The sequence below is a fragment of the Mustela erminea genome, chromosome 11 (genome assembly GCF_009829155.1).
Source record: "Mustela erminea isolate mMusErm1 chromosome 11, mMusErm1.Pri, whole genome shotgun sequence".
In the NCBI taxonomy this organism is placed as follows: Eukaryota; Metazoa; Chordata; class Mammalia; order Carnivora; family Mustelidae; genus Mustela; species Mustela erminea.
This window is the reverse complement of record NC_045624.1, coordinates 56,624,174-56,652,171: the sequence shown is the minus strand read 5'-3', so window position 1 is coordinate 56,652,171 and position 27,998 is coordinate 56,624,174. Positions and strand designations below refer to the sequence as shown.

At 33.1% G+C, this 27,998-nt stretch overlaps 1 protein-coding gene and 1 long non-coding RNA gene across 4 annotated transcripts in view; one reads left to right on the top strand and one right to left on the bottom strand.

Moving 5' to 3' along the window:
- The window catches only part of SNX13 (sorting nexin 13), a 129,955-nt gene that overhangs the window by 61,751 nt on the left and 40,206 nt on the right, over window positions 1–27,998 (bottom strand). For all 3 annotated transcript variants that reach the window (XM_032303919.1, XM_032303917.1, XM_032303918.1), the window contains exons 2-8: window positions 22,994–23,106; window positions 18,942–19,044; window positions 17,509–17,598; window positions 16,549–16,670; window positions 3,822–3,943; window positions 3,633–3,734; window positions 2,313–2,401 (exon numbers count right to left, since the gene is read on the bottom strand). In XM_032303919.1, coding sequence (XP_032159810.1) covers window positions 2,313–2,401; window positions 3,633–3,734; window positions 3,822–3,943; window positions 16,549–16,670; window positions 17,509–17,598; window positions 18,942–19,044; window positions 22,994–23,106 — 741 coding nt within the window. The remainder of the gene's footprint in view (window positions 1–2,312; window positions 2,402–3,632; window positions 3,735–3,821; window positions 3,944–16,548; window positions 16,671–17,508; window positions 17,599–18,941; window positions 19,045–22,993; window positions 23,107–27,998) is intronic.
- Window positions 256–6,709, top strand: LOC116568510. Its single transcript, XR_004276654.1, has 3 exons — window positions 256–321; window positions 5,678–5,682; window positions 6,697–6,709. It is a non-coding gene; the product is annotated as an uncharacterized LOC116568510 (long non-coding RNA).

Genomic DNA, 27,998 nt, shown 5'->3' with positions numbered 1-27,998 from the left:
TCCTTCTCTCTCTCTCTCTGCCTGCCTCTCTGCCTACTTGTGATCTGTCAAATAAATAAATAAAATCTTAAAAAAAACAAAAAACAAAAAACTAATTCTCTGACAGGGTATGTGCTATGTGCCAGGCACTGTGATAACCACGAGGTACATGATGATGATACAGATAGGGCCTGTGTCCTAATGGGCCTTACAGTACTACCAGGGAGGGGGAAGGCATCAAGTAAGTAAATTTTAATATTAAAATATGATATATGCTTTGAAGGAAAAAAAATTATGTACTTACCTACAGTAATAGGGAATTATGAGGGCACTTTAGATTGGGTGATCAGGGTCGGCATTTCTGAAGAAGTGGGATATGAGGGGTGAATATAACTTAGCCAAGAGAATATGGGGAATCATTTTGACCAGAAAAAAAAAAAAAAAAAAGAGTACGAGGTGGGCCCTACAGTAGGGAGAAAATGGCACTTCTGGAGAAGACAGCATAGTTGGAATACAGTGACAGCATGGCACAAAGACCAGAAAGGTAAACAAAGTCCTTGTAAACCTCTGGAAGAACTCGAGATGGGAAATATTTGCCGGATGGTCACAGCCTTTACTAGGATGGAGAGGAGACTAAAAGGCAAGACAGGACATGGAAACAAGAGTAAGATTTCCATTTTGAACATTTAAAGTTTAAAAGGACTGTGAGCCAATTGAATGGCAATTTCAGTGAGCAGCTAGTCAGAGGCAGCTAAAGTTCAGAAGGAAAGTCTGTACGACAGATATAAATTGGAAAGTCACTAGCACTTGGAAAGTATTTAAAGCCACAGGAATGGATGAGCAAAAAAGAGGGCTCAGGCCTAAAGAACTTATAAATTTGAAAGTTAAATACAAGAGGAGTTAAAACATGTAAAAATAACTAAAAAGGAGACCAAAGGAAGAGAAAAATCAGGACAGCAATGACATGGAACGCAAGCAAAGACAAAATTTCAAGAGGGAAAAGTTTGCCAGCCATGTGAAAGTTGCTGAGACACTGCCCAGTAGCAGCTGTCTAGTGAACCAGGTAGACAAAGATTCTGCTGCCAAACAAATACTCAACACAAATGAGTACTGTAACTGATTAGCAGTGTCTTCTTTCAATGGCAGAGGTGAATCTACAGATAGACGTGTCAGGTATTTACTGCCCTTAATAATGACTAGCCCAAATGATTGGTCTTAACAATACATCATTTATCAGGTATTTCCCATTAAAACCAAGCATTTACTACTCAATTCACAGCACCACTACCCTACTTAAGTGTACCGAACTCAAGTTAAGTAGGTACTAAGAAATTGTTGGTATTGCTTAAATAATAACATACGAGTATAAAAGCACACCTCAGGAATTGGCATCTATTTTGCTGGATGGCAGACAAAAAGATCCTAAGCTTTCATTTTCATATAAATTAGACACTTAAAACCCATTCAACCAGCATAAGGGTTGTACCTAACTAGCTAGCATTATCTCAGTCACAACCAGCAATCAAAACAAAAGAGTTATTCCTTTACATCTGTACATAAAATTTTTTTTAAGAAGATTTACTTGTTTATTTATTTATTTGACACAAAGAGAGAGTACAAGCAGAGGGAGAGGGAGAAGCAGACTCCCTGCTGAGCAGAGAGCCTTATGCAGGACTTGATCCCAGGACCCTGACATCATGACCTGAGCTGAAGGCAGCCCCTTAACTGACTGAGCCACCAAGGTGCCCCTGTATATAGAATTTTACTCTGATGTTTATATTGGGGGAATAAAAAGTCCAAGACTACTGTTCTCATCTACTTTAACTCGTTTTCTAATTATAAGAAGTAGAATCATAGCTGCTTAGTTGTTTTTTTTTTTTGTAAGTTTCTATCCAAAAGTGTTATTTTAATTAACCTAATTCCAGTAAGTTTATAGGTAAAGCTATATTAAACAAAATTTAAAACGTATCTTTGCTATAACCCAAAATCCCCGTACTGAACTCTAAGTCAAACAGTTCTCAAAGTATTGTCCAGGGATCTCTGGGGGATGGAAGGAGACAAGCACAGAGTGATATTTTCAAAAAGGAACATGATGGTGTGATGATAGAAATCAAGTAATGGAATGTGTGCCTGTATAGTCTTGTGTTTCAAAATTTCTTAGTTTTAACTTATATACAGTAAATGTTGATAAATAAAGCCCATGTGAACAAAAGCACTTTGAGGTCCTCAATAATTTTTAAGAATTTAATGGGGTCCTGAAACCAATACTTTGAGAATTACTATACAAAGTTTCTTTATAGCCATTTATTTGATATGAGTTTAAGCTTGCTTACCCTGACAAAGTATCGCATGATCTTGTTCTGGAAATCTCCAGGAGGTAGCAATAAATATAATAAGACCTCACACAAATCCCTTAGGAATCCTAGAAATGAAAAAGCTAGCTATAATAACATTAGAAAATAAAATCTCCACCGATTTGTGATTAAAAAAACACATAAAGGCATAAATAAGTAGTTTCCCAATTATAGCAGCTTATTTTAATAATTAATTAGTACAAATCAGTATTGATTAAATTTTTTCATTATTCTCTAAACAGTAACGATTCACTAATCAAATTAATTTTTTTTTATTCTGCTCAGTTTTACTGTGTTTTTGAATCACTGAGAAACTTCAATTATCAAAGTGTTTTGCCCCAAAACAGTTATGGTTGTACCACGTACTCTACACTTCTACTACACACTACCTTTGTGTACTTACAAGCTATTTGCATATTTTAAAATATACTTCTAATTCTTCTTTCAAGAAAGAACCTCCACTATCCTGGTAGGTAATAAGAAAAGAAAAAGAATATGCTCTTCTACTTTACTACTTCCTTGATTTACATGAAAGTACTACAAATCACTGTATTTCTTATACTTAGCTATTATTTCATGCCAGTGTTAATGAAATGACAATTAAAAATTCAACAGTAGTGTAAATATAAAGAAAAGAAGAAAAAGGAGAGTAAGAGTACAATTTAAAAATCGAAGAAAACAATTTCCACAACTAGAACAACTTCTCTGTAGTACATATGCTGACACTTGCTGGGAACAGAATTATATAGCTGATCTTGTTAATCCAAAATGCGCCAAGTAGCAAAGACTCTTTCTGAGAGGCTACAAAACTAGGAAAAGATAACCTCCTCAGTGAAAGCTTATCCAGTCTAACCTCTCACAAAGAAAAGACAAGTCCATTCTACCCCATAAAATGTATTTGAAATCATTATACTCATTCTCTTAGAAAATATTTTAGGGTAATAGGTATACTGTTGAAGTAGAATTGATAAATTAAAGGAGAAGATAAATTACTATATATCCTAAAAAGTAAATTTAGTTATAAATTGTTTGTGCCTGCTCTATTTTAAAAGAAGAGAAGTAATCTTTAATTACCATCTTTAAATTTTAAAGATGACTTTTAAAAACAGAGAAAAAAATCTGAAAACTACTTTTAAGAGTTAAAAATTAAGATGACTAGTGACAGTGTCTATACTATGCTACCCATCCTGTAAGAATAATTTCACCCTTTACCCGTATTTTGTTTCCTGGCTCTGCTAACTTGTCTCTAACCAATATAAACGGTTACTATTCTCCAAAGAGTTAAACTGAGAAGAAAACCTTCTTCATCTTTGGGAGAAGTGCACACTAGATCACGGCAAACATCCTTCTCCATTTCAACTTCAACTTCAAAGAAAGTATCCACCAGATCTTCTGCTGTACCTGCACAAAGCAAAGAATAAGACATAAAGAATGATAAAGACATATTTTAAATAAAGTCCTAATTTTCAAAGGGAATAAAGGTATTACCTTTTGCTTGATCATCTTTCTCTGTTATCTTCTGTTGAGCCTTTCTGAATACTCGTAGGTGTGTGCCAAAATCATCTACAATACGTGTAGTAAAATAAGGTTGCCAGTCTATTTCTTTTGACCTTATAAAAAACACATTAGATAAAAGCATTATATAATTTTTTTTATCAAAAAGTTAAAGTAAGTTAATTTTAATGACTAATTAAACACCATTACCAGAGAGATTGAATGTATTTACACTAAGATTTTGTTTACTTAATTTCTATTACATCTCAGTCTTTCCTTTCACAAGACCCAAGGTATATCAAATCTACTTGGCCAAGTCTTTGAACAATATTATTTTAAGTATTTTATGTGCCAAGGCTTTAAAATACTACGTAAGTGCTTAAAATACAAAGAAAAACTTTTTTCCAGTTCAATCTAAAATTCTGACCCCAAGTATATCATGTATTTCTCAGCCAGACAGAACATATTAGGGATTCCAAATGGTTTTCCTTGCTTTTAGAAGAGCATTTGAGACACTTCTTGGTTCTTTCTGAACCCTTTCTGAATGCTCTACATTCTTCTTAGTTATACAGCCCAATTCTGAACCAAATACCTTTGGTATGAGTCTCAGTGGTTTCTGTTTGCAGATACTAGCACTTGAACACTTGACCATTTGGAATAATAGGTCTTAAAGAATGATACAAAATACCACAATACTCATGAAAAAGGTGATTATTAATTTTATTAAGTTACCTATTACTCTACCTTAAAAGTAACAAACCTCAAGAAAAAATGCTAATTTAGTCCATCCCGTGAAATAGTAACAAATAAAACAGATAAGCCAAAAGCAGTATACACCTCTCCTTGGATTGATATTTTTAAACAAGTTTTTTTTTTTTTTGGTGAATTTTCCTTAAATTAGCACTCAAATTAATTTACCTTTTTAGGAACATACCAAATAGATAAAAGAATCTATTTATTCATGAAGATGCTGGGCAGCAGAGGAGCAAAGAAAAAGTATACTATAATTCACTGTTATTTACCCAAACATATATAATAAAGAAGCTAGTGAAGAAATTAACTTGATTACTGTCTCATTTTGAGAGAAAACGTAAAGGTGTTAATGGCTTTGAGGAATATAACAGATGCCTATTTTCAAAAACATAAGTTATTAACACTCATCTTTTTTTAAATATACAACTATAATTTTGTTACACATGTGGGAAGAAAGACTAAATTATTAAGTACATGAACACAAAAACAAATTAACATTAAAAAGGTAACCTGTACTCAGGAACCTGAGAAGGGGTTAACATTACTTAAAATACTACAAGAGCCATCATACATAAGCATATATTAACTTTGGTAACAATACTTGGACTCAACATAAAACCAAAAAGAAAATTTAAACCTAGCAGTCTCTAGAGTCTCCTTTTCACTTATTAAAAACAAAAAAACAAAAAACCACAATCTGTATAAGCATCTTTCAAAAGTTTTTACATGAATTATTGGTAAAAAAAAAAATCATCCACATCTAAAAATTTTATAACAGAATTAAGTTGGTACAGACCATTGCTCATTTTATCCGTAAAAGGTTCATTCTAACAAATTTAGAAGAAAGCTGAATATATAATCTTTCAAATTATATCTGTTTTGTTTCATGGTATAATGTTATTTATATAATTTATTGAAGTTTTCAAACAAAATAAAATTTACTAATTTTAGAAGGCATTTTAAACCCATCTCAACTCATTACAGAGGATATAACATTGACAATAAGTGAAAATAAACAAGCAATGAAAATACATAAAATTTATTTTAAATTTAAAATAGGGATTTCTACAAATATGTTTGAGGGTGGAAAAAACCAGGAACAGTATTCTGTATCTCCACCTAAGATCATTATTTTCCCTTTGCTTGACTCACTTCCACTGAATATGTGCAAATTTAATATAAGTCTCAACTCAAAGGAACTTTTTCAGGTTAGGAAGGTTAAGAACAACAGTAGTACATTGCTTCCCTTTGTAAATCAGGAAAACATCTACTAACAATTTCTGGTGGTATCTGTCTTAACAAAATTTGAAAATATTCTCATGACAGTGTACTTTCTAAAATTAGACTGTACTGATAAACACGTACTAAATGGAACATGAATATAAAAAGCAATTAAAAAGTCATTCAATTTACCTAATAGTCATACTTTCTTCTATTAATCCATATGTAGTTTTCTAGTAGAGCTCTTAGTATCAATTATTCTTAAATTATGTCTCTAGTCAAGACTTTTTTTAAAAAAAAGATTTATCTATTTATTTATTTGAGAGAGAGAGAGAGAGAACACGCTAGCACTAGAGTGGGGGTAAGGGGATGGAAGAGGGGGAGAGAGAATCAAAACCAGCCTCCACATCCAGTGCAGAGCTAAAGGCAGGGCCCACTCTCATGACCTTAGCCAAAATCAAGAGTGGGATGCTCAATTAACTGAGCCATCCAAGTACCCTTATGGTCAAAGCTCTTTTTCACTTTGTTTAAAGTATTCCCCTACATGATTCCTATTCTAATAAAAGCACCTAGATTATTACAATAAATCCTATTACCTACACTTTCATATCATTACTATTATAAGCTTTCCTTTCCTGAACTTAAATAGAGGAGAAGATTATTTCCTATATGACCAAGAGAATCAGTAATATATTCAACCTTACCTTGAAAACATAAAATTCATAGTAGGCCCCTAAAGCTTATGTATCTTGATAGAACAGTTTCAAGAATTACAGAAGTTAACTACGGATGCAAGCAAGTAAGGAAGTTTTATTAAAGTACAAGAGCAAAAACCAAACAAGTATACCTCTCTGAACATATTTTTCCATGCCTTTATCTCAATCCCTAATGCCAGCATTCTATTACTTTAAATGGTCTTTTTTTTTGGCCTTTTTACTTTAAATGGTCTTTTACTTTAAATGGTCTCCCACATCCACCTTTGTCTCCTCTCCATTCTGTTTTCCATAGAGCAACCAGAGTGATTTTTTAAATATACAAATATGATAGTACAAAATAAGAAATTCAAAAACTGTTCAGTAACTCCCCATCAATTTTCAGGCTAAGCATGACTACCTTCTCTAAGATCTTGCATACCCAGGAGGACTATGCTTACTTCCGCATCACCATCTCTTCCACCTTCTTTCCTTTCTGTTCTACTGACTTATAGGCTTTAATTCCATTTCTCAAATATATCTCTTATCTCAGAGCCTTTGGACAGCCTAATCCCTCCGCCAAGTTTGCTCACCCCTGCCCACTCTTCACATACTTCCCTGCTCTCCCCTACATTGATTTGACAATTCCCACTTCAGAGTTCATCTAAAATATCTATTCCACATGGCAGCCTTCAATGCCCCTCGGCTTTCTCTCTCTCTGCCATATTCCTTCAGCCTAGGTATGGATCTCCAGTTATACATTCCCATGGCACCAAATTTGTCACATTTCACAGCACTTTCAACCTACAGTTAAATAATTTAACTGGTGAGATAAATTCAACTACTCAACTGCTGATAAAAATCTCAGGAAGCAAGAGACTCGTTTTATTCTGCAGTGGTATCTCCCGTGGCTAAATAATGTACTGAACATTGGAGACACTCGATACATAGTGATTTACTGATTCCTTTTTCAGGGTCAAAACACTGTTAATAGGTGCCTCCCGGAGAAAGGCAACGTGAGGTGCTTATGACGAACTCTTTACTCCTTAAAGTTCTGAAATAGAACATAAAGTGAGGAGCTCTTTTTGCCTTTCTAAATCCTTAAACTATATAATGCTAATATCAAAAAAATCCAATGAATATTCCAAACACGTGGGCTGACAATGAGATTATATAAATTGCTTCACTGGTTCCATCAATGGAATAAGCAATGTACAACTCATCACTAGTAATGCAAAAAATACACCAAAATCAATTAAGGATTTCTGTAAAAGAGCACTGGATTGGCATATATATGTCTCTAATTCAAGTAAAACATTCACCATTTCATTTGTTGTGAAATTCAGCAAATCACCTCACTTCCCAGGGTTTGTTCTCTTTAAGGACACTTAGAACTTTACTTTAAGAATCCATGATTATAGTACCTGAACACCCATCTAAGCATGTGTAATACACACACACACACATACACACACACACACACACAGAGTATGTGGGAAATTGGTAACTGGTGAGTAAATCAAAATATCTGATCAAAAGAGAGAGTCATGAATATATTTCATTTTAACTTAAATTATATAAATCTTTCAATGTAAGACTAAGACCTTTTATTTCACTAAGGTTTTGCCAAGAGATATTAATGTGGCTTTTGTCTTTAATAAAACATTACAACACTGCAACAGTTATAGTATCCAGTTTCTTTTAAATGGCATGACAACTAATGACACTTCTGAACAAGTCTGAATGCAGAGTCTTAATGAATCTTAATCTTAATGAATGTCTTTGAAATGGGAGAAAGAAAGGATTTAGGAATGAGCAAAAGGAGGAAATGAGCATGGTATATGCAAGGGTCACCATAAGTAGACTTGCCTGACTAGAGAAGTGGGTAGCTGGATTTGGCAGTAAACGTAATCTTCACATTCTTGGCAGAATACTTTCCTGGAAAAGGTCTTTTCTATCAAAATCATACAAAAAAACCCTGATTTTCCCACATGAACAATCCTATAATAAATGTTACGTTCCTGATGCCACACTATATTTTCTCAGAAATGACTACTAAGACCTTATTTGAAAACAGTAAAAAGGGGACTATATATTGCATAGTGTGTATATATGTCTTCTATGTTAAAAAAAAAAAAAAATTGGCTTTTTTTTTTTTTTAAACTTTAGTAAAATTCCTAGTTTTTCTGTATAGATTTTAACAAGCAAGCATCTTTGAGAAGATTTTAAGGAGAGTTTTATTCCAGTAGAGGGCTTTTGATCAACTGATCCACAGATATCTTTTGCTGAAAGCAGGTGGTGTCCTAAAGAAGAATCCCTTCTTCCTTGAGCCACCGAATCAGGCAGTAACTTACCCTCATAATTCCCTTTTAGAAAGGATATACTCTTTATAATACATAAACCTTTACTTGTTTCCATCCTTCAGGAGCCCTTGAATGAATACTTTGCTATCATGTCAAAAACTTCAGCCTGAAATTCAATTTTGAGCAGATTCTTAAGGCACACAATTGTAAACTTGCATCTAAACCCATTAAAAGAATTGCCCTTCTTCCAATCTCCATTTATTCATAATACATGTTACCATAACCACTTCACTACAGCACCTTTGTTTCCCTTTTAAAATTACTTTAAAAAATCAAATTATAAGGTTAAGTATAAAAGAAGGTAACATTTTTTTCACAACATTCCTGAACTTACATGAAATTTATTGTTGCTCTCTACCATAATCCTCAAATATATGTAGAAAATTCCTCTTTTACAAGAACTAAATTAGCAAACACACAAGGAATTGCTGCTCCCTTCATTGGCTGCTCCTCTTCACAGTTGGAGGGGGAGAAAAAGTGGGAGAGCAAAATGTGCACATCTCTTTTCTAGTTCCACCTTCAGTGACTTCCTGACAATAGTTGAAAATCAACCATGGTGGGGAAATTTAAAGTAGACTTCTAAAACTACAAATATATTGTTTTCCACATTCTGTAAAGAATAGCAGTCATCCGGATAATCAAATAAAAATTTCTAAGTTTTCACTGATAGAAGACTTAACCATCAAAAAAAGATTAGTCTACTGAATGTCCTTTATGTCTGAAATCAAGCATTCTTTCTGACCACACAGAAATATAAAGAGGTATAAAAACTTTATTATGATCCTATTCTAAGACTTCCTACTAGTAAAGTAATAGAAAAGTACTTTAATTCCTAAGTAAATTAAATCTAATTACCAACATTAGACACTATAAAAAATAACTCCCCAAATGGAATTCAAAATGTAAGGTTTTACGGAATATATGAGCCCATGTTTTCACGACAGGGTATGACTGGCAAAATAAAAACAAACCAAGATTAGTACTGACCTCACCAGGGAGTCTTAGTATTTTAGAACTTCAACGGATTTGAAATAATTACAAGTTGCGATCATTACAGCTCCAGACTTAAATTACTTATTCTAGATTATATAGCTAGTGAGATCAAGATTTTGTTTAAAAAAATAAATCAGGGTTCTTAATTTTCAATTCAGTGTTTTCTTTACCTTAATAGGAATGCAAAACTTCCTGACTCTTAAAGTTACAAACAAACTGGAAGAAATGGAGAAAAATCTTAGGTATGCAGTTTTACATAACCACATTAAAGGAAATGGTATTTCGTGAAATGTATCACTACATAAGAAGTCTAGTTCTACATCCTGTGTCCCAATGCTTCAAAGATGTTAAAGATTCAGATATTCTAAAGGATGTGGATCTCTGAATATAATGAAGAACTTAGAGAAATACCTGTGAAGCACACTCACCTATTTTAGAGCTTGAGTGTAAAGAACACAGAGCTGGAAGTCTTAAACAGGAAAGGAAAAAAATAAATAACCTGGGGCTAGGTGTGCATCCTCCTAGGTATAATGATAAGTATGAAAAAAAATTAATGCTGTTAACTATTTTAATAAACAAGATTTCTAGTAAAATGTACCTGACGAATGAAACATTCCTAGATTTAGTAGTGAAATATATTAAAATTCTGTGGGAAAAAAGTAACATGTAAATCATAAACAGGAACACAACAAGAATTTATTGACTACTCACTAACTTGTCATGTACAAAACACTATATTAAGCATTATTTTCCAGATCACTTTCTGAAGACATAAAGGAACAGTGACTGCCTATACAAAACACATCATCTATAGTTGTAAAAAAAAATTATTCTTATATGTTCCTAAGAATGTAAAAAATGGAGAAAAAGGAAAATTTAGTCTAAAAAAAGCCATCCTAGAGATCTTTATTGCTCATTAGCAAATGTTTCTGTCTATCTGTGGCTATAAAAGTAATACATTCTCATTTCATGAAGTGTAATTTCCTTCTTTTGATTTTCAGCATCAGTTATAATCAGCCATAAATCCACAATCTAAAGATCAGTTAATATTTTAGTGTATTTCCTATCAGTCTCTTTCCTATGCATGCATATTGACAGTTTTTTACACAGCCAAAATCATATACTATATTACATGATTTTTATTCTAAAATATTTCCTATTTGTTTAGCAACACTTCCTAAATATTTTATTTTTTTAATATTTTTTTTAATTTATTTATTTGACAAGCAGAGATCACAAGCAGGCAGAGAGGCAGATGGGGGTGGGGGGGGGAGTAGGCTCCCTGCTGAGCGGAGAGCCTGATGCGGGGCCAATCCCAGGACCGGGACCATGACCTGAGCCGAAGGCAGAGGCTTTAACCCACTGAGACACCCAGGCGCCCCAACAACACTTCCTAAATATTTTAATAAGTACAAAACTATTTCGGGGTTCAGAAAATTTCTCTCTAATGGGCCAAAGAGCAACTATTTCAGGCTTTGCAGACGACACTGTCTAGGGTCACAACTAGTCAATACTACCACTGTAGTACAAAAGCAGCCATGGACAAAATGCAAACAAATCAGTGTGACTGTCCAATAAAATTGTATTTTCAAAACCTGACTATAGCACACTCCATTTAATAATAAAATTACAAATAACCTAATTTAAAAATGGGAAAAAGATCTGAAGACACATGCTCTAAAGAAGCTATACAAATGACTTGTAAGCATATGAAAAGATGCTCGATATCATTACCTATCAGGAAGATGCAAATCAAAACCATAATGAAATATTACTTCACACCTAATAGGATGCTATAATCTAAAAGAGACAAAATCATGGGCACCTGGCTGGTTCAGTCAGTAGAACATGTGACTCTCAATCTCAAAGTCGTGAGTTCAAGCCCCACATGGGTTACAGAGAGTACTTGAATAAATAAAACTTGAAGAAAAAAACAACATGCAAAATCAAGTATGAGCAAGGATATGGAGAACATGGAACCTCATACAGTGCTGTTGAGAATATGCAGCCACTTTGGAAAACAATTTGCACTTCCTCAAAGGTTAAAGAGTTACCACAGGATATAGGAATTCTACTCCTATATATCCAAGAGAAATGAAAACACATGTCCACAGTAAAACCTGTATATGAATGTTCATAGTAGCATTCTTCATAATATCCAGAAAGTAGAAACAATCCCTATGTCCACATGTCCATGGATAAACAAAATGTAGTTTATGCCCATACAGTGAAATATTATTCAGCATTAGGAAAGAGTAAGTAATAACATTTGCTACAACATGGATAAACCTTGAAAACATTGTACTAAGTGAAAGATGCCAGTCATAAAAGAACACAGACGGTATTATTCCCCTCATATAAAATGTCCAAAATTGGCAAAACCGGAGAGAAATAAAGTAGATAAGTGGCTGACTAGAGCTAGAAACTTTGGGGGGAAGGAAGGGAGTGAATGAAAGTGGATACAAGGTTTCTTGTGGAATCATTAAAATGTTCTTAAATTGATTGTGATGAAGGGTACGCAACTCTATAAATATATTAAAAGCCACTAACTTTAAGTGGGTAAACTGTGTGCTATGTGAATTATATAACTATACAATTAACAAACCCCTTATCTATTCTACACATGCAAAAACATTAACTTACTGCCCCTTCTTTTAAATACTTAATGGCTCCTAATTATTTTTGCTAATTGTAGTAAATATGACAATAATTACCTTTCTAGTTAAAGTCAGTTTTAAGCTAAGTTTTCAAAAGGCAAAGAATGTAAAATGGCAAAAGAACTTTACTGTTGCAAATATCCATTACTTGAGTCATGCCTGCCTTTTGGACAAGTCTAAACACATGATCTATTAGTTCTACAGCAAAATGGTTAGTGAGAAAAATGGTTAAATTTTCAAAACATATCCCCCCTTGTTCCAGAAAGAATACTATCATTAGTATTACAATCACTGAATTCTGGAATCTGCCTACCCGTACCTCCTCCTGCCATGGGAAAACCCTTTAGAAAGAATACAGTGCCATTAGAATACATCTACTTTCTGCTAATCTTGGGGTTAAGGGGAACAGAGAGCAACAGCTGCCACATTTCACACCTCTTAAAGCAATAAGGTTCCTTGATCACTTGTATCTCCTTACTGCTTCTACCATACTAACCTTATTCCCCTTCTCAGAACTTTGTTCTTTCCTAACATGTCCTTCATCCCTCTGTCTATCCCACTATTCATTCTTGAAGAACAGTTTTGTTTTTGTTTTTGTTTTTTTAAGATTTTATTTATTTATTTGACAGAGATCACAAGTAGGCAGAGAAGCAGGCAGAGAAAGAGGAGGAAGCAGGCTCCCCGATGAGCAGAAAGCCCGATGCGGGGCTCGATCCCACGACCCTGGGATCATGACCTGAGCCGAAGGCAGAGGCTTTAACCCACTGAGCCACCCAGGCACCCCTTGAAGACCAGTTTTAACCTCAATCCACATGAGGTCTTCATCAGTTACTCTGGTTCATTCTACCTCTAGATAAAAACCGCTCTCAGTATCACACAAATGATGACTTTCTCTCCACTGTATGTGCTTTAACACTGTCTCTACCTGCTCCTTCCCCCACAAACAAAACAAACTAAGACGAGGTCAAAGAAACTGTGTGTATATATCCTAGGAAGGTAATAAATAACAAGAAATAACAATAACAACCAAGTTAACACTCACTCATTTGCTATGTACCAAATCCTGTAGTGTTAGACATGCACTACTCCTCTAGATTAACATTACAAGAGCCCAATGGAAGAATTATCCCATTTTACTGATGGAGAGACTGAGACACAGAAAGACATGTAACTCACTCAATATACCACTTATTGGTTAACAAATACTTCAGGAAATGCTTTTTGGACATCATCTCATTTAACTCTCACAAGTTTGCTACAAGTATTACTATTGTTATTTTACACATGTTAAGAAATTTTAAGTATAATGTAACTCAATGGTACAGGTAGAATTATAATACAATCTCCCAGGACTCAGTCTTGTATATAATATCTTATTTGAAGGAGAAATAAAATACACAGGTTATCTCAGATTCAATCCCTAAAGCTCCAGCCTAGTTCACAGCCAGCCTCTACCACAGGGAAGTCAAGAGTGCTCTATGAAGGTTTCCATCCCTGAACTGCTACTAGAGTAACCGGTACTAATGTTAACACAAGGTGTTATCATTATAAAGTACTCTCTGACATGTGATGTCATTTAACCCTGATAATCTGATAAGTAGATATGGGCTATCACCAGACTCAAGAATTTATGTGTTTTGCCCATTCAACACCATACAGCTTAATAAATAAAAGCACTAAAGCTCAAAAGTGAGGACTTCAGACTCTAAGTATATCCTTCCCTCCTGTTATGTCTCAAAATTAGCATTTCATTTTATGCTGATACTCTGTGACTGCTTCCTCATTATCATTTTAAGCCTGAAAACAGCCTCAAAAGCCACTTTGTTATTATCAACCTCAATGAATGAGTAAACTAAGGCTCAAAAGGAGCTGATTAACTTGTCCAAAATCTTAAGGCAAATGAGAAAGCAAAGATATAAATTCAGTTCAGTTGAGGATGGAAGAAACTCGACTCTTCCTGCAATCACCTAAATATTCAGCTTGATAGCATACAATATTACAAAACAGGGAAAAACCAAAAACAAAACAATTTACTACATGAAGTGTAAAGAAAAAGTGATTTGGGGGAATCAAAAACAGGGAACGCACTGTTATGAAGGTTAAAAAAAAAAAGTGGGGAAACTAAGGTGAAAAATCAGATCATAATATATCTGGTATAGAATGGAGGAAAGGAATAATCTGACTCTAATTCTTACTCTGCCTCTATTCACCGGATAATTTTGCACTGATCATTTAATCTTTCTGGACCTTAGCTTCCTCATCTCTTGTGAAATTATAAATGTCAGAGGACATTAAAAACCTAAATTTCTAAATTCCCTCATAGTTTTCAGAACATTTGCACAATTATTATTTTCATTACATTCCAGTGATCAGAAATTTTGTTTTTTTCACTGGAGTATCTGCAGCATCTGGTTGGTACAAAGGAAGCACAAAATATTAGTTGAATGGATAGATGAATCTGATACCAACAATAACCCTGTGAGGAACACAGAACAGGGCAGATATTACTATGCTTATATCACATATGAGCAAAACCAAGATTCAAAAAGTTCAAAATACACGCTCGTAGTTCCATAGCTAAGTAGTAGAGCAGGATGCAAACTGAAGCCTCCCAATTACTAGTTCAAAGTTCTTTCCAGGTTTAAAATCTGTTATATTTCAATATATACTTAGGCAGTCAGACATATCTATAATGAACCCCTATTCCCACCTTCCCAAAGGAGGAAAAAAACAGTCATTAGGATGATGTTACTATAAAAAGTAGCGAATGACTGACTCAGAATAGGACTGAATGAATACCTAACACTCAATAATGTTATATATATGAAATAAAGGAGATAAAGTCCTATTTTTGAAGTTTGATTATTCTTTATTTTCTGTGTTCCACAGCAACTTTACACTTGTAATTAAGGCTGGCTACTCCATAAACGTCTGCTATTAGTACTAAAGGAGAAGGCGCTCAAATCTACCTCTACAAGGTTATTAATCAAACCATAGATATTACTGCAGGCCTCCGTAATGACCTGAGGTTGAGGAACTAACCTCCTACTCCAAAGCTTAGAATTAACTGAGTTACAGATGAACAGTCCTGACAGGGCAGCCTGAGCTGGAAACATCTACGTGCACAGAGATAAAAATGCAATAAAAGCCCCAGGGCAAAGCTCTATTCTCCAAGATTGTCAAAAGTACAAGATTGCATTTCAAGAACCTAAGTAGGGAAGAAAAGAGGCTCGGCTGAAAAATAACAAAGTCAGATTTAAAAATGTTCTCATGGCCATGGCATGCAGCTTCCTGCCTTGAGGCTATAGGCTAGTAGGAAAATCTTTTAATTTAAAAAAAAAAAAAAAAATCAAATTCAAATAAACATAAAATCCTTTCTTTCAAAAATAAGTCACTTCTGTATATGAAATGGTCACCCAAAAAAATCAAGAGGTTTAAATACAATAATATATACCAAAATATTTTTGTCACAGAGGAGGCAGTATGTAAGTGGGTTTTCTAAATGGGTTTTTTAAAGTAAGAATTTTAGTATATCTCACAAAAATTTCTTAAAGCAAACTCATAAAAATACACTCCCTTCTGAAAATAAATAAACTGAATATTCTCCAGTGGTTTATGCTTCTTTGGTTTCCTCTCCACTGAGACTTCTATAAGGTATGTGCTAAAAGTAAAAGAGTAATTTTACTGAAACTATTTCCATGGCACTCAAATAAAACAGAGTATCTGGGTAAGAGATTAAAAAAAAAGTATTCTCAATAAGTGAGTTGAAAGTCACATGACTAAACCCTGAGGAAGACACTGACATTCAGACTGAGAGAACAGGGTTTAATAAAATAAACATTCTGTAAATGTAAAGGTTAAATCTAAAGAAGTACAGGTTTTTAGAGCTCTAGTTCTATAATCTGTTATCTCACAATCATCTACTGTTCTACTCACCTTTAGTAATTATTACTAATTAATAATTTCCCCCTCCAACTTAAAAGTCATTTTCTTTACTGGTATAAACAATATTATTTAACTTTTTCTGGATCAGTGACCTTACCTAGTAGCAAACTGAATGAGTGCATTTTGAAGAGTCTGCCTAATTTCAAGAAGAAAAGACTCATCATCACTTAGTGTATAATACCAATACTGGACATAATCCCTCAAGGAAAACTGGATAACCTAAAACAAAAATATTGGGAAAAAACACAACTTTTTAGGATTTAAAAGGTTATGAGCAGCAAACTAAAACCTAAAAGGATTATTTACCAATTTTTATATACTCTTTACATACTAAATTGTGGTACCAAAAAAACTGCCTTTATTACAAAAGGATCAATATGCTAAAAAAAATTTCAAAAAATTTTAAATTATTTTGGTGTCCCAAATCGCCCATTACCCAAGTTCACTTAAATCTAATACCTTTGATACTGCCAACAGCATCAACAAAATTGATTTAATACAATCAGTCAATACAGCAAGTGATACAACTTGATGTATATTACTTTTGAAAATCAGTTAAACTAAGTATGAGTTTAACTATAAAAGAAATGTTAGAATTTTAAAGAACACATTATAATAATCATATAATCAAACATCAATGAAAAATATCTGGAGAGCAATTTTTTTAATTCTAATTTTTTAATATTTTTTAAACAAATCAGGTATAACTATTTAAAAAACTATAGTACAAATTGTCTGATTTGCCAAAACACTAAGCCTATTCATCAGCTAAAGAGCATTTTAACTTTAAAATAATTAGAAACATTATCAAATATGTCAGAGAAAACTTTTCTATTAAATGCAAGTTCGAACAAAAGGCTTTAATACTATATAAACCACTTCATTATAAATGATTTCATAAATAAGGCAGCTTCTTTAAGTACAGAATCCAAGAACAGCATTATAATGACTTTCCAGCATATTACATAAATAGCAAAAATTATTTCCTAGTATTTTCAAAAGAAATACACCTTACAACACAAGATAAGGAATCCAAATACCACATACGAAAACTCACTTGCTGAAGAGGTTCATCAATAATATTGGCACCTGTCAATCTTCTATCAATCTTTATAGTCCTGGCTTCTCGTTTCATTTCTTCTAAGCACTTAAAGGAAATCACAACATTTTACTGCAAAGTTCTCTGATTTAAAGTCTGTATATTTACTTCTAACTTGCAACTTCCCTGCCATCTTCAAGTCAGGCAATAACCTTATTTCTCAAGGCTCTGTACAAAACCAAACACTTTCTCAAGTTAACACAGCTAGACACCCAGAAAAAAAAAAAAAAAAGACTATTATTATCCTCAAAAATTTCATAAAATCGGCAATATTATTTAGAATGAAAAAAAAAACAAAAAATGTAAGATACAATGTTGCTGTATTTCAGTGAAACTTTAAAACCATAAATTAGTGTTTCAGGTGAATCAAATTAATAGTTGTCTTTATTAAAACTCTCCTCCTCTTCTCCCTTCCCCCTCCCAGCCCAAAACAGCATACAAAGTGCCAAATAAATATATTTTAATTAATTTTATTTAGGGATAATTTTTAGCAACAAAAGAAAATAAATTTCTCTATTTCTCTGTAGTGTTCAGTACGTTCAGTGGCCTGGAAATAATGTGAAAAGTAGTGGGACATTCTTCAATTAAAAAAAAATAAATAAATACAAACAAAAAACAAAAATAAAACAAAAAAAACAAAGCATGAATACATATATAAAACATACCCTTCAAATTATAACATGCAACTTCCAAGGACAGGGTGAAATTCTTTTATTTCAGCAATATAAAGCTATACTATATATTTCTATCTCTGCATTTCCTACATCTTAGCATATAATGAACAAGTTATTAACTGTAAAGTTAAGATACTGGCATCAACTCCAGATCACTTTGTCTCTATTCACACAAGATGAAACAAACCATCCCAATACCACAAGAACTGAAGACAATGCAAGTATGAAGCCTACCTACAGTACTAAATTCCAATTTTACAGATTATGATATTAAAAAATGGAAAAAATATCAACACTCAAGATGATATAAATATAATTGGGCCTAAATTATTAAAATTATAGATACTGAATATCCTAACTGAAAGCTGTATTTTTTAAGTCAGTTAAAAAATAATATCCATTTTCTTTTCTCTGGTTTCTATGCAATTTATTTCTTTCCATATTTTTGAAATCCTATGTCACAATAGTAGGAAGAGGCCCCAAATTTCTATCTTTTCCTAAAATTTGCATTTCCACTCTGAACATCTAACACTACAAGTTTTCAAAGTAATCTTCTAAGATACATTTTCTAAGCATGATTAGAAAGTGTCCCGTAAGTTTACAGTGAGCATTAGTGACACGTAGGAACCTATGCCAAGCCATATGTTGGTAATGATCACATTACCATCATTTCACAGAACAAGACTATGAGGTTTTACCTTCCTTTACCCTATTTACCTTAGGAATCCCAGTTGACGTTGGAGGAAGAAATGAGTGTTCACACTGTTCTAGGTACTTCTCTGAGTTTGTTTTTCCAAAGAGGAGAGTAACCACAAAGCCCCTAGGGAAGAAAAAACTCAATTACAGAAACAAAAACAAAATTCTGTTATAACTTAACATATCTATTAACCAAAGATATTTTTCAGATTTAATAGATGGTTTATCACTCACTAAAAAATCAGTTTTTACTTTGGCAAGGCAAGTAATTGACAGTTTGTTATGTTCTGAAGTTTAAAACAACTATAAGCATTTTGTGAATTTATACAAGAATGCCTTTCAAAGATTTTATATAAATATATTCCATATATTTCATATTTCATATATTTCATAAAGAATCCCAGGCAAAGAAATCAGCCCTCGCTAAGTAAGTAGGTTCACTAAACAACGATAAAGACAAATGAGATCTAAATCTATAGCTAAAATCACACATTTCTATAGTTCTATTAACTAATTAATGTGAGACAGTAATGTAATTTGTGATTATGGAAAGAAAATAAAGGCCAAAAGAGGAGAAAAAAGATATAGCTTATAATTAGACTGGAATTTAAAAATACATATAAATACATCCCAAAGGCTGATTATTTTAAAAACAATTACAGAGTTGAGGTAAGATAAAAACTGGCTTAGAACTGTTTTACTCTAAGTATTGACTAAATGCTATCAATATTTTATATATTCAAAATTTACCAATTAAATCTAAGCACCACTAAGTAGACAGGAAACCCGTAATAAAAAAACATCAAATTCTAACTTTATAATAATCTTATAATAATCTTACAACAATTCAACTGCTGTCATAACAAGAAGGGAACTATGAAAAATTAAATAGGGTCAGCCTCAACTACTAAAAGGAAGGTTCTCAAAGTCCTCTGCTTTTTGTGGCTATCTGTTGATATTTAGTACAAGCACCACAAAAGCTGAAAGATGAGTTGAGAAAACAAAGTCAAATTAGCCCATGTCATCAATTTTGTTTTTCTTTCTTTTTTAAAAAGGTGGCCTCAGAATTTCACCTGTCCTGCATCTGATACTATTACTAAGACTCAAGATGGCCCCATATTTCAGTTTTATCTAGTGATAAGCAGATTTACAGACATAAGTAAATGCTTATACTATGTATTTCTAAAATTATTATCATAAGAAAGACTGATTAAAGGTTAAAGTACTAACCTTTGTCCAAAGAATGATAGTAGGAAAGTAAGCTAACAGTCTAAACTTAGCACCTATTTTAGCCTTGAGGTTTAAGTAAAAACAGATGCTACAAATGACTGCATCACCCAACCTAACAGAATGTCATTAAATAACCCATAAAACAGTATCAAAAGTATGCACCCAAAAAACAAACAAAAAAAACACATAATACTGGGGCGCCTGGGTGGCTCAGTGGGTTAAGCCTCTGCCTTCAGCTCAGGTTATGATCTCAGCGTCCTGGGATCGAGCCCCGCATTGGGCTCTCTGCTCAGTGGGGAGCCTGCTTCCCTCTCTCTCTGCCTGCCTCTCTGCCTACATGTGATCTCTCTGTCAAATAAGCAAATAAAATCTTTAAAAAAAAAAAAAAAACACATAATACAAAAATCTCTAAGTGATTTTCCTTCCAAAAGTTATCTTTATACTAGAAAATATGGAATTAGCTTTATCAGCAAAACATATATATTATCAACATTGTAGATGGTTAACTGCAGAATTTTTTTAAAAGGTGGTTTCCATAAGAAAATGTATTAATTCCTCTCAAACTTGCATTTTATAGAAGTAAAAAAAAAAAAAAATCTTAAAAATTCAGACATTAAAACCAAGAAATGATTTTATTAAATGCAATTATTTTACTTGAGATTGCTATTTAAAAGCCTGCATTGTTCTTCAAATTCATAAGGCATTAAACTATACTAAGTTATATTAAAGAAAAAACAATCATGTTTTCTAATTACAGCCAAAATAGGAAAGATTTGATTCAGGAACTAGATAGTCATTGACCACAACTGAGTAATCTAGAAATGATTAATTAATCCCCTGATTATTGAAGATAATTCTGGGAGGCTTTCTAGAATTTAAATTGAAGTCCCCTTACTATGGCAGTGAATTTCACTGAGATTTACAATCTGGAACAGAACATCAGATCAGAACATTTATGATATAACATCAAACTGGAATTTCAGACCCTATCATGTGACTCTTAATATTATCTAAAGAGTTTTTAGTGACCCTAGCACACCATCCAATATCCCGCCTTATTTAAAAACTTTTACAGAACTTTAAAAGTATCTGAAAACGATTGTGCTTACTCCTTGGTAAACCTGCACACTCAGAAAAGGAGCAGGAAAGGTTGCCATGACTTTGAAGTACATGGACTCAGCACACTTCCCTCTTCCAAAACCTGATGTGGAGCACTTCAGTGTATGAGAGATGACTCTCCACCCTCCAGTCTCCAAGGCTTCCTAGGGCTCCTACTGACAAAGAAAGCTACAATTTCCTCCCTCCCTGAAATACTGGGAAATAGTCTAAAATCATTCACCTTCACTTTTGCCAAGAGCTTATTCAATTCATCAAAGAGAAGAAAGCTCTCATTTTCAGAGAAACATCTCCAAAAAACAGTCTCCCTTCCAGTCAATGAAAGCAGCCATGACTCCATGGGGAAGAAATGCAAGCACACAGCTATGCGATTATTCTGCTTCGGTCTTCATTTGTGACAAAGAAGTGTAATTTAGGAAGTCCAGGGGGCTGCAGATCTATAGTCTTCAATCATCTTTATAGTCAATAAAGATACTCAAAATTCCATTTATCTGATTCTTATGACTTATTTCTAATTGTTTCAGTATGCAATACTATACCCAATACCTACTTACATACAATACACACCTAATACCATACCATACCTAAGCAATTATTATGAAAGTGTTAAATATAAATTATATGCAGTTTTAGGAATAGTCCTTGAGTAGAGCTTGATTTGATTCTCATTTGTCCCACAAATAGTGGGTGCAGTCCTTCTAAAATGGCCACACAGAACTTCCAAACCCTATCATGAAAAAGGTGGGAGGTGGTAAGTACATTGAGAAATCACTCCTTGAGTATCTTATACAGTCTTTCAGGCCGCAGTTTTTACATTCAATTCAATTTAGCTAAGTTGTTCTCTAAGCCTATAGGTTCAAATAACTCCTCCAAATATTTGGGGCCTCAAAAGATTTTTTAAATAGAATTCAAAGGTATTCATTCCAAAAATAATTACATAAACATATCTTATATATACATACATACAGGCACACAAACACGTGCATATATATAAATAGTAAAAACAAAACACTCAGCTCAGTTAAGGTACTTGGTTTGAGTAAGTAACAATCCTCTAACTCTCTTTTCTATACTTTTCTTAGATATAATTCATATCTGATACCAAATGCTCCGCACAGGAAGTTATACTAAATCATGACTGAAACTTCTCTTGTAAAGGTTTATCAACTCAATGTAAAACATAATCAAATAATGAAGAGAAAAATAGCAAATCAGGTGTTTGAATTTTCCATAACATGACAGAATTCACTAAGAGAAATAATTAATATTATTGTATGAAGTCTAGTCAATGAAATAGTATCTTCTACTATACTACGTAAAACCTGAGGAATCATCTCTATTAAACTTAACAATTATCCTGTTAATATTGTAATAAATAAAAATTTTCAGCCTTAAAAGGTAGCAACACCATAAGGAATAAAAAAAACCTTTAAAACCTTTCAAATTATACAAAAAAGTTTTATACAATTAAAAACTGAAAAATTTTTGAAGATGACTATCTATATTCCTGGTACAAATCATAATCGCCACCAATTTTATTTTACTGGATATCTTATTTTACTTAACTTTGGTAAAAAAAAATTTGCAAAAATAGCACTCACAAATAAATTATACTACCATTTCTCATGGTCATTTTTTTCTTACTTATTGAGCTCTAATGGTCATTTGTTTCAATTTCTAACAAGAGTAAACATTTGAATTGTAAGATTGTCATTGAGAATACTTACCCGCCCACAAAGCAGAGGATATAAAAGGCCAAATAAAATATTACAAAGGGTCCAAAGGTTATTAGAGAAAGGACAATGCCAAGGCTTCCCCATCCCCATATGGATAGACTGGTCTGAAATAAAGCAAAGAAAAAAAATTTTTTAACAAATGTCCATATATATTAGAAAAGAACCAACAAAACCGTTACATAGTTTTACATCTCTCCTTTTAAACATACACGGTTACTGTTTCAGTAATTGTTACATATTTATTTTTGAAAATGTTAACTACAATCTTACAGATTTATCTCCAAGAAACAGTATACAAAATCTATATGCAGAAAGGGCTTTAAGTACATCAGCAACGATTTTTTTAAAACATAGTGACAATGAAATGCACAGCAAGCGATCATTACACAAATTGTTGAATGATATGCTGGGATAAGAAATGGTAAAAAAAAAAAAAAAAAAGTATTTATAAAAACATTTATGTAGACTACAAAGTTGTACTTGCTTAGAATATTTCATTTTAAAACTAAGTTCCAACTTAACTACAGTATAACAAGATATTTCTTATAAATTAAAATTTTAAGGTAAGAAATCCACATCTCAATGAAAATTATATCTTTTACTCAAATTGTGTGCAGTAATTTGTAAAATGATAATTGCAAACTTCCAACTTTCATTACTAAAATATACCATGAGCTCAAGAAACATCTCCAAAAATTCTGTCCTTAAAAATACACAAAAAACCCTATTTTGTTTAGAATTATATTGTATTATTTATTTAAAATACTCCTTTTGTTGAAGGAAAACTGGATTTTAGCAATTTAAGTTATTATGAATAAATAAACATATTCAATTCACAAGTTCCTACATCCATTTGCCTTGTACTGTGAGGTCCACAAAGGAAGCATTTGTCCCATTCCTGCCATCAAGGAGCACAGAGAAGAATGTCTTATAGGAATGAAACAATTAGACACTGAACCAAAAGAAAATAATAGAAAGCATTATAACATGTTAAAGTGAACAAAATTAATGACCACAAAACTATGGAATAGACAATAAGTTCTATGGATTAAGAGAGAAAGGAGAGTTTTATTTATTCACTCATTTTCCAGTCATCAACTGTTTTCTATGTGCTATAAGCTCAAGGTGCTGGGGAAACCACAAGGAAAACAACATATCCCCATAAGGCTACATTCTAGTAAGGAGAGAAAGATAGGCACACTTTGATAAATTTATGACCTTCTGTTAAGTTTACATTCCAGGGGAAAAAATAATAAATTTATATAGTTATATCAGATGGGGTAAGTGCTATGGAGAAAATTTAAATATATATGGTTACTATGTGCATATATATATATATATATATATGACTATATAAGAAGCTTTCAACTAGATGACATATGAACAAAAATCTTAGAATTTATTTAAGGAGAATTTATAATAATGAGTCTTCCTACCCCAAGTAATATTTTTCCATTTATTCATATTCTCTTTTATGTCACTCTGGGGAAGCTTTTTAAAATTTCTTCTTTTATTTAAGGCTGGTGCAATTTTTGTTCATTTGTATTTTTATTATCCTTTTTCCTATACTGGCCACTTTTTAACCAGAAGACAGAATGCCCCACTGATGAAGTTTCTGCTTTGCCCTCATGATCTCCTCCCTGAATCAGTTGGGGATACTGTTTCATCTACAGAACTGGTCTCTGACTTCTAAGAGCTGAAAGTAAGCAAGGGGATTTAGAATAAAATACAGAGCAGTCCAATCCCTCTGACAATACGTCAGCTGAACACCTGTGTACCTAGATCCATAATACAGTCCTGCCAGATGCCCAACTATTTCCCAAGATTCCTTCAAAACCTTATCCACTGACTTCCCTGCAAAGAGTTCTCATAAACTCTCAGGGAAAGTGAAACCAGACTATGACCCAGATATTTTATTCAAACTACTTTCTTGAATGAGGTCTGACCTAATATTTGCAATATTATTCTTTCTCTACAAAGTTAGATTTATGCTTGCTAGCCAGTTTTTCAAAGCTAAACAATGTAGATATATTTAGATATATTAAGAGGTCTTAAAAATGAAATCAAGCAGCTACCACTGTACATAAAGGAAGGGAGCATAATAAATGTAATATTTCTTCTCCTGTTTGAATCATACCTCTCACAATTAAAATAATTTTCAGAGAAGAATCACAATTAGTTAATATGGGGAAGATTATAAAATGCAGCAGTTAGTTAACATGGGGAGATGCTCAAATGTCTAAAATGCAAGTTTTCACAATCTTATTGCCTCTCATTTGAAAATGGTAGCAAAAATGATTAAACACAAATTTTTATTCATTCATTCATTCATACTTGTCAATACCTACTACAATGTGCCAGGTACTAATGATTTAATGTGAACAAAAGTGACATTACTATCTATTTAAAAAAAATTTACAAAAGATCCTTTAATTTTCAGAGGAATTTTTATTTTCTATAGACTAATAAAATTACACAGATTCAATTAAGTAAGTCAAGTGTTCATTTGCTTTGCAGTTAATTTTTTACAATAGTTAACTTCAAATTTTAAACTGTTCATTGAAATACCAGAATAGTGAATTGTACAAAACTAGAAAGTTTCATAGTGTTTACACACACACACACATATAAAATTGGCTCATTATATGGTGAAATTAAGGAATACAACTGAACTTAAAGCCATATAAAAATTGAGTTCTAATTATTTCCTAAGATGATACAAGATGATAAAATTCAGGATCATTTGGGACCGTATCAGAAACTTTCTACAAATTCAAACAGGTATTAATTACCTCAAGAGCTGACCTAACACAGAAGCCAAAAAATAGAAATAAATCTCTATTACAGTGATTTACATTAAAATAATACTTGATATATTATCATTTTCTTCTCTAAATACAATAATCAGTGCTAAAATACCCTTGCTATCTGATTCCCTAGAACCACTGACCCACCAATGGGAATTGGAAGAAAGCTTCAAGATCATCTACTCCAGTACTTCTCAAACTTCAAGGATCTTAAATGCAGACTCTTAAAAACGCAGACTCAAAAAACTCTTAAGATGCTGATCCATTATGTCTGAGATTCTTTCATTTCCAACAAGTTAACAGAACTGTTTAGAACTTAAAACAACTATATGTTTATAATTCCCCTTAATCTCTAGGTCCACAAAACCTTATTCACAAACTCCAAAACCTAAAAAGTTTTGAGAACCAAAACTGTACAAAACATTCTACAAACTCCATTTCATTTATTTCCCTGAACAACTTACTTAAGTAATACAGAAGTTAGGACAGCATAGTGCCCAAACAATATGGACTCTGGAGTCAGACTGAGTGCAAATCTTACCTTTACTCTTTATTAGATGGATAACCACTACACACCTTCATTTCCTCACCTATTTCATGTGTCTGTTGTGGGGAATAAATAAATGCAATGTCTAGTGGTCACTCTCATTCTTAGTCTAGCAACAGAGAAATTAAGACACAGAGAAGCTTAAAAAAAAAAAAAACTGCCTGAGATTATGCAAGCTAGTAAATTAAGAGTGGGATTTCAGGGGCGCCTGGGTGGCTCAGTGGTTTAAGCCTCTGCCTTCTGCTCAGGTCCTGATCCCAGGGTCCTCGGATCGAGCCCCGCATCGGGCTCACTGCTCAGCAGGGAGCCTGCCTCCCCACCCTCTCTGCCTGCCTCTCTGCCTACTTGTGATCTCTCTGTCAAATAAATAAATAAAATCTTTAAAAAAAAAAAAAAAGAGTGGGATTTGATCCTAGGCAAATCCCAACTCCTTATTAAACTTTAAAAATTTGTCACTGACAACAACATTAAGGAAAAAAAAAAGCTGAAATCATTTTAAAATCAAATACTTTTCAGTTTTTTAATATGCTTCCCAAGAAATCAGTCAGAAAATGACTTGTAATGAATGTAATAAATCCCTGGCATGAATATGAAGTATGTAATATTTATTATTAGACAATCATTTTAACCATCATATACCCTACATAAACAATGGAAAGAATTTCACTTTCAAAGGGTATCAATTTATTAGGATGTCCTGACACCTATATGTATCAGTTTGGCCTTGAGCATAGGGACACAGAGAAATAAAAAATGATCCCTGCTGCCAAGATGCTTAAGAACCAAAAAAGGATAATACAAAGGATCATATATACCTCCTGACAAAAGAAACCAAGCGGAAATAATTTACCTTGTAATATTTTATGCCTATCAAGTCCTACTGACATTTATCTTACTTGACTCTCATCACCTATTTTTATGATAGGGAAGGTAGCATAATACGGTACTAAAAATAAAAAGTTAGAAATTATAGGTTCCAGTTTGCCACTAACATTGTGTAACTTCTGCAATATCACTCATTGATCCAGAATTCCCATTGAGTAGGCTCTCAAGTCAGGTCTAGCTGTAGCAGATTGGTTAAGTAACTGTCCTCATAATGACACAACTATTTTTTTTTTTTTTTTTTTTGGACACAGCTATTTTGATGCAAAGCCAGACTGAGAGTCTCCTGGCTGCAGGGGGAGAATGGAGCTAAGCGGAAACAGGTATTTTAGATCTCATAAAAACACATTGTCAGAGCTCCCACGAAATGAACATTGGACTCTGATGTCTCAACAGAATGGGTCAACCATACTCAAGAGTTATAATGACCTGGTGTATGTGAAAACATTATGTGGCATAGGGCAGCCAGACAGATAGGGCTAAGAATCTTCAAACCGTTATTACTTCAGCGCCAACTTGGGTCACAGAAATCATACAAGTTAAAGAACAAAAATAAGCACTCAAAAGAAGAGTGGCCTACTGCAACTATAAATTGTTTTCCTCCCACTTTATTCCACTTAAAATATGTTGGAAGTTCTGCTCCACGTAATTTCAATGGCATGTACTCCTGACATGGAACCTCTCATTCAACATTATATAATTTAACCAAAGCCTGGTACAAAGAAGCTGCTCACTAAAAATGGAAATATTTAATATATTA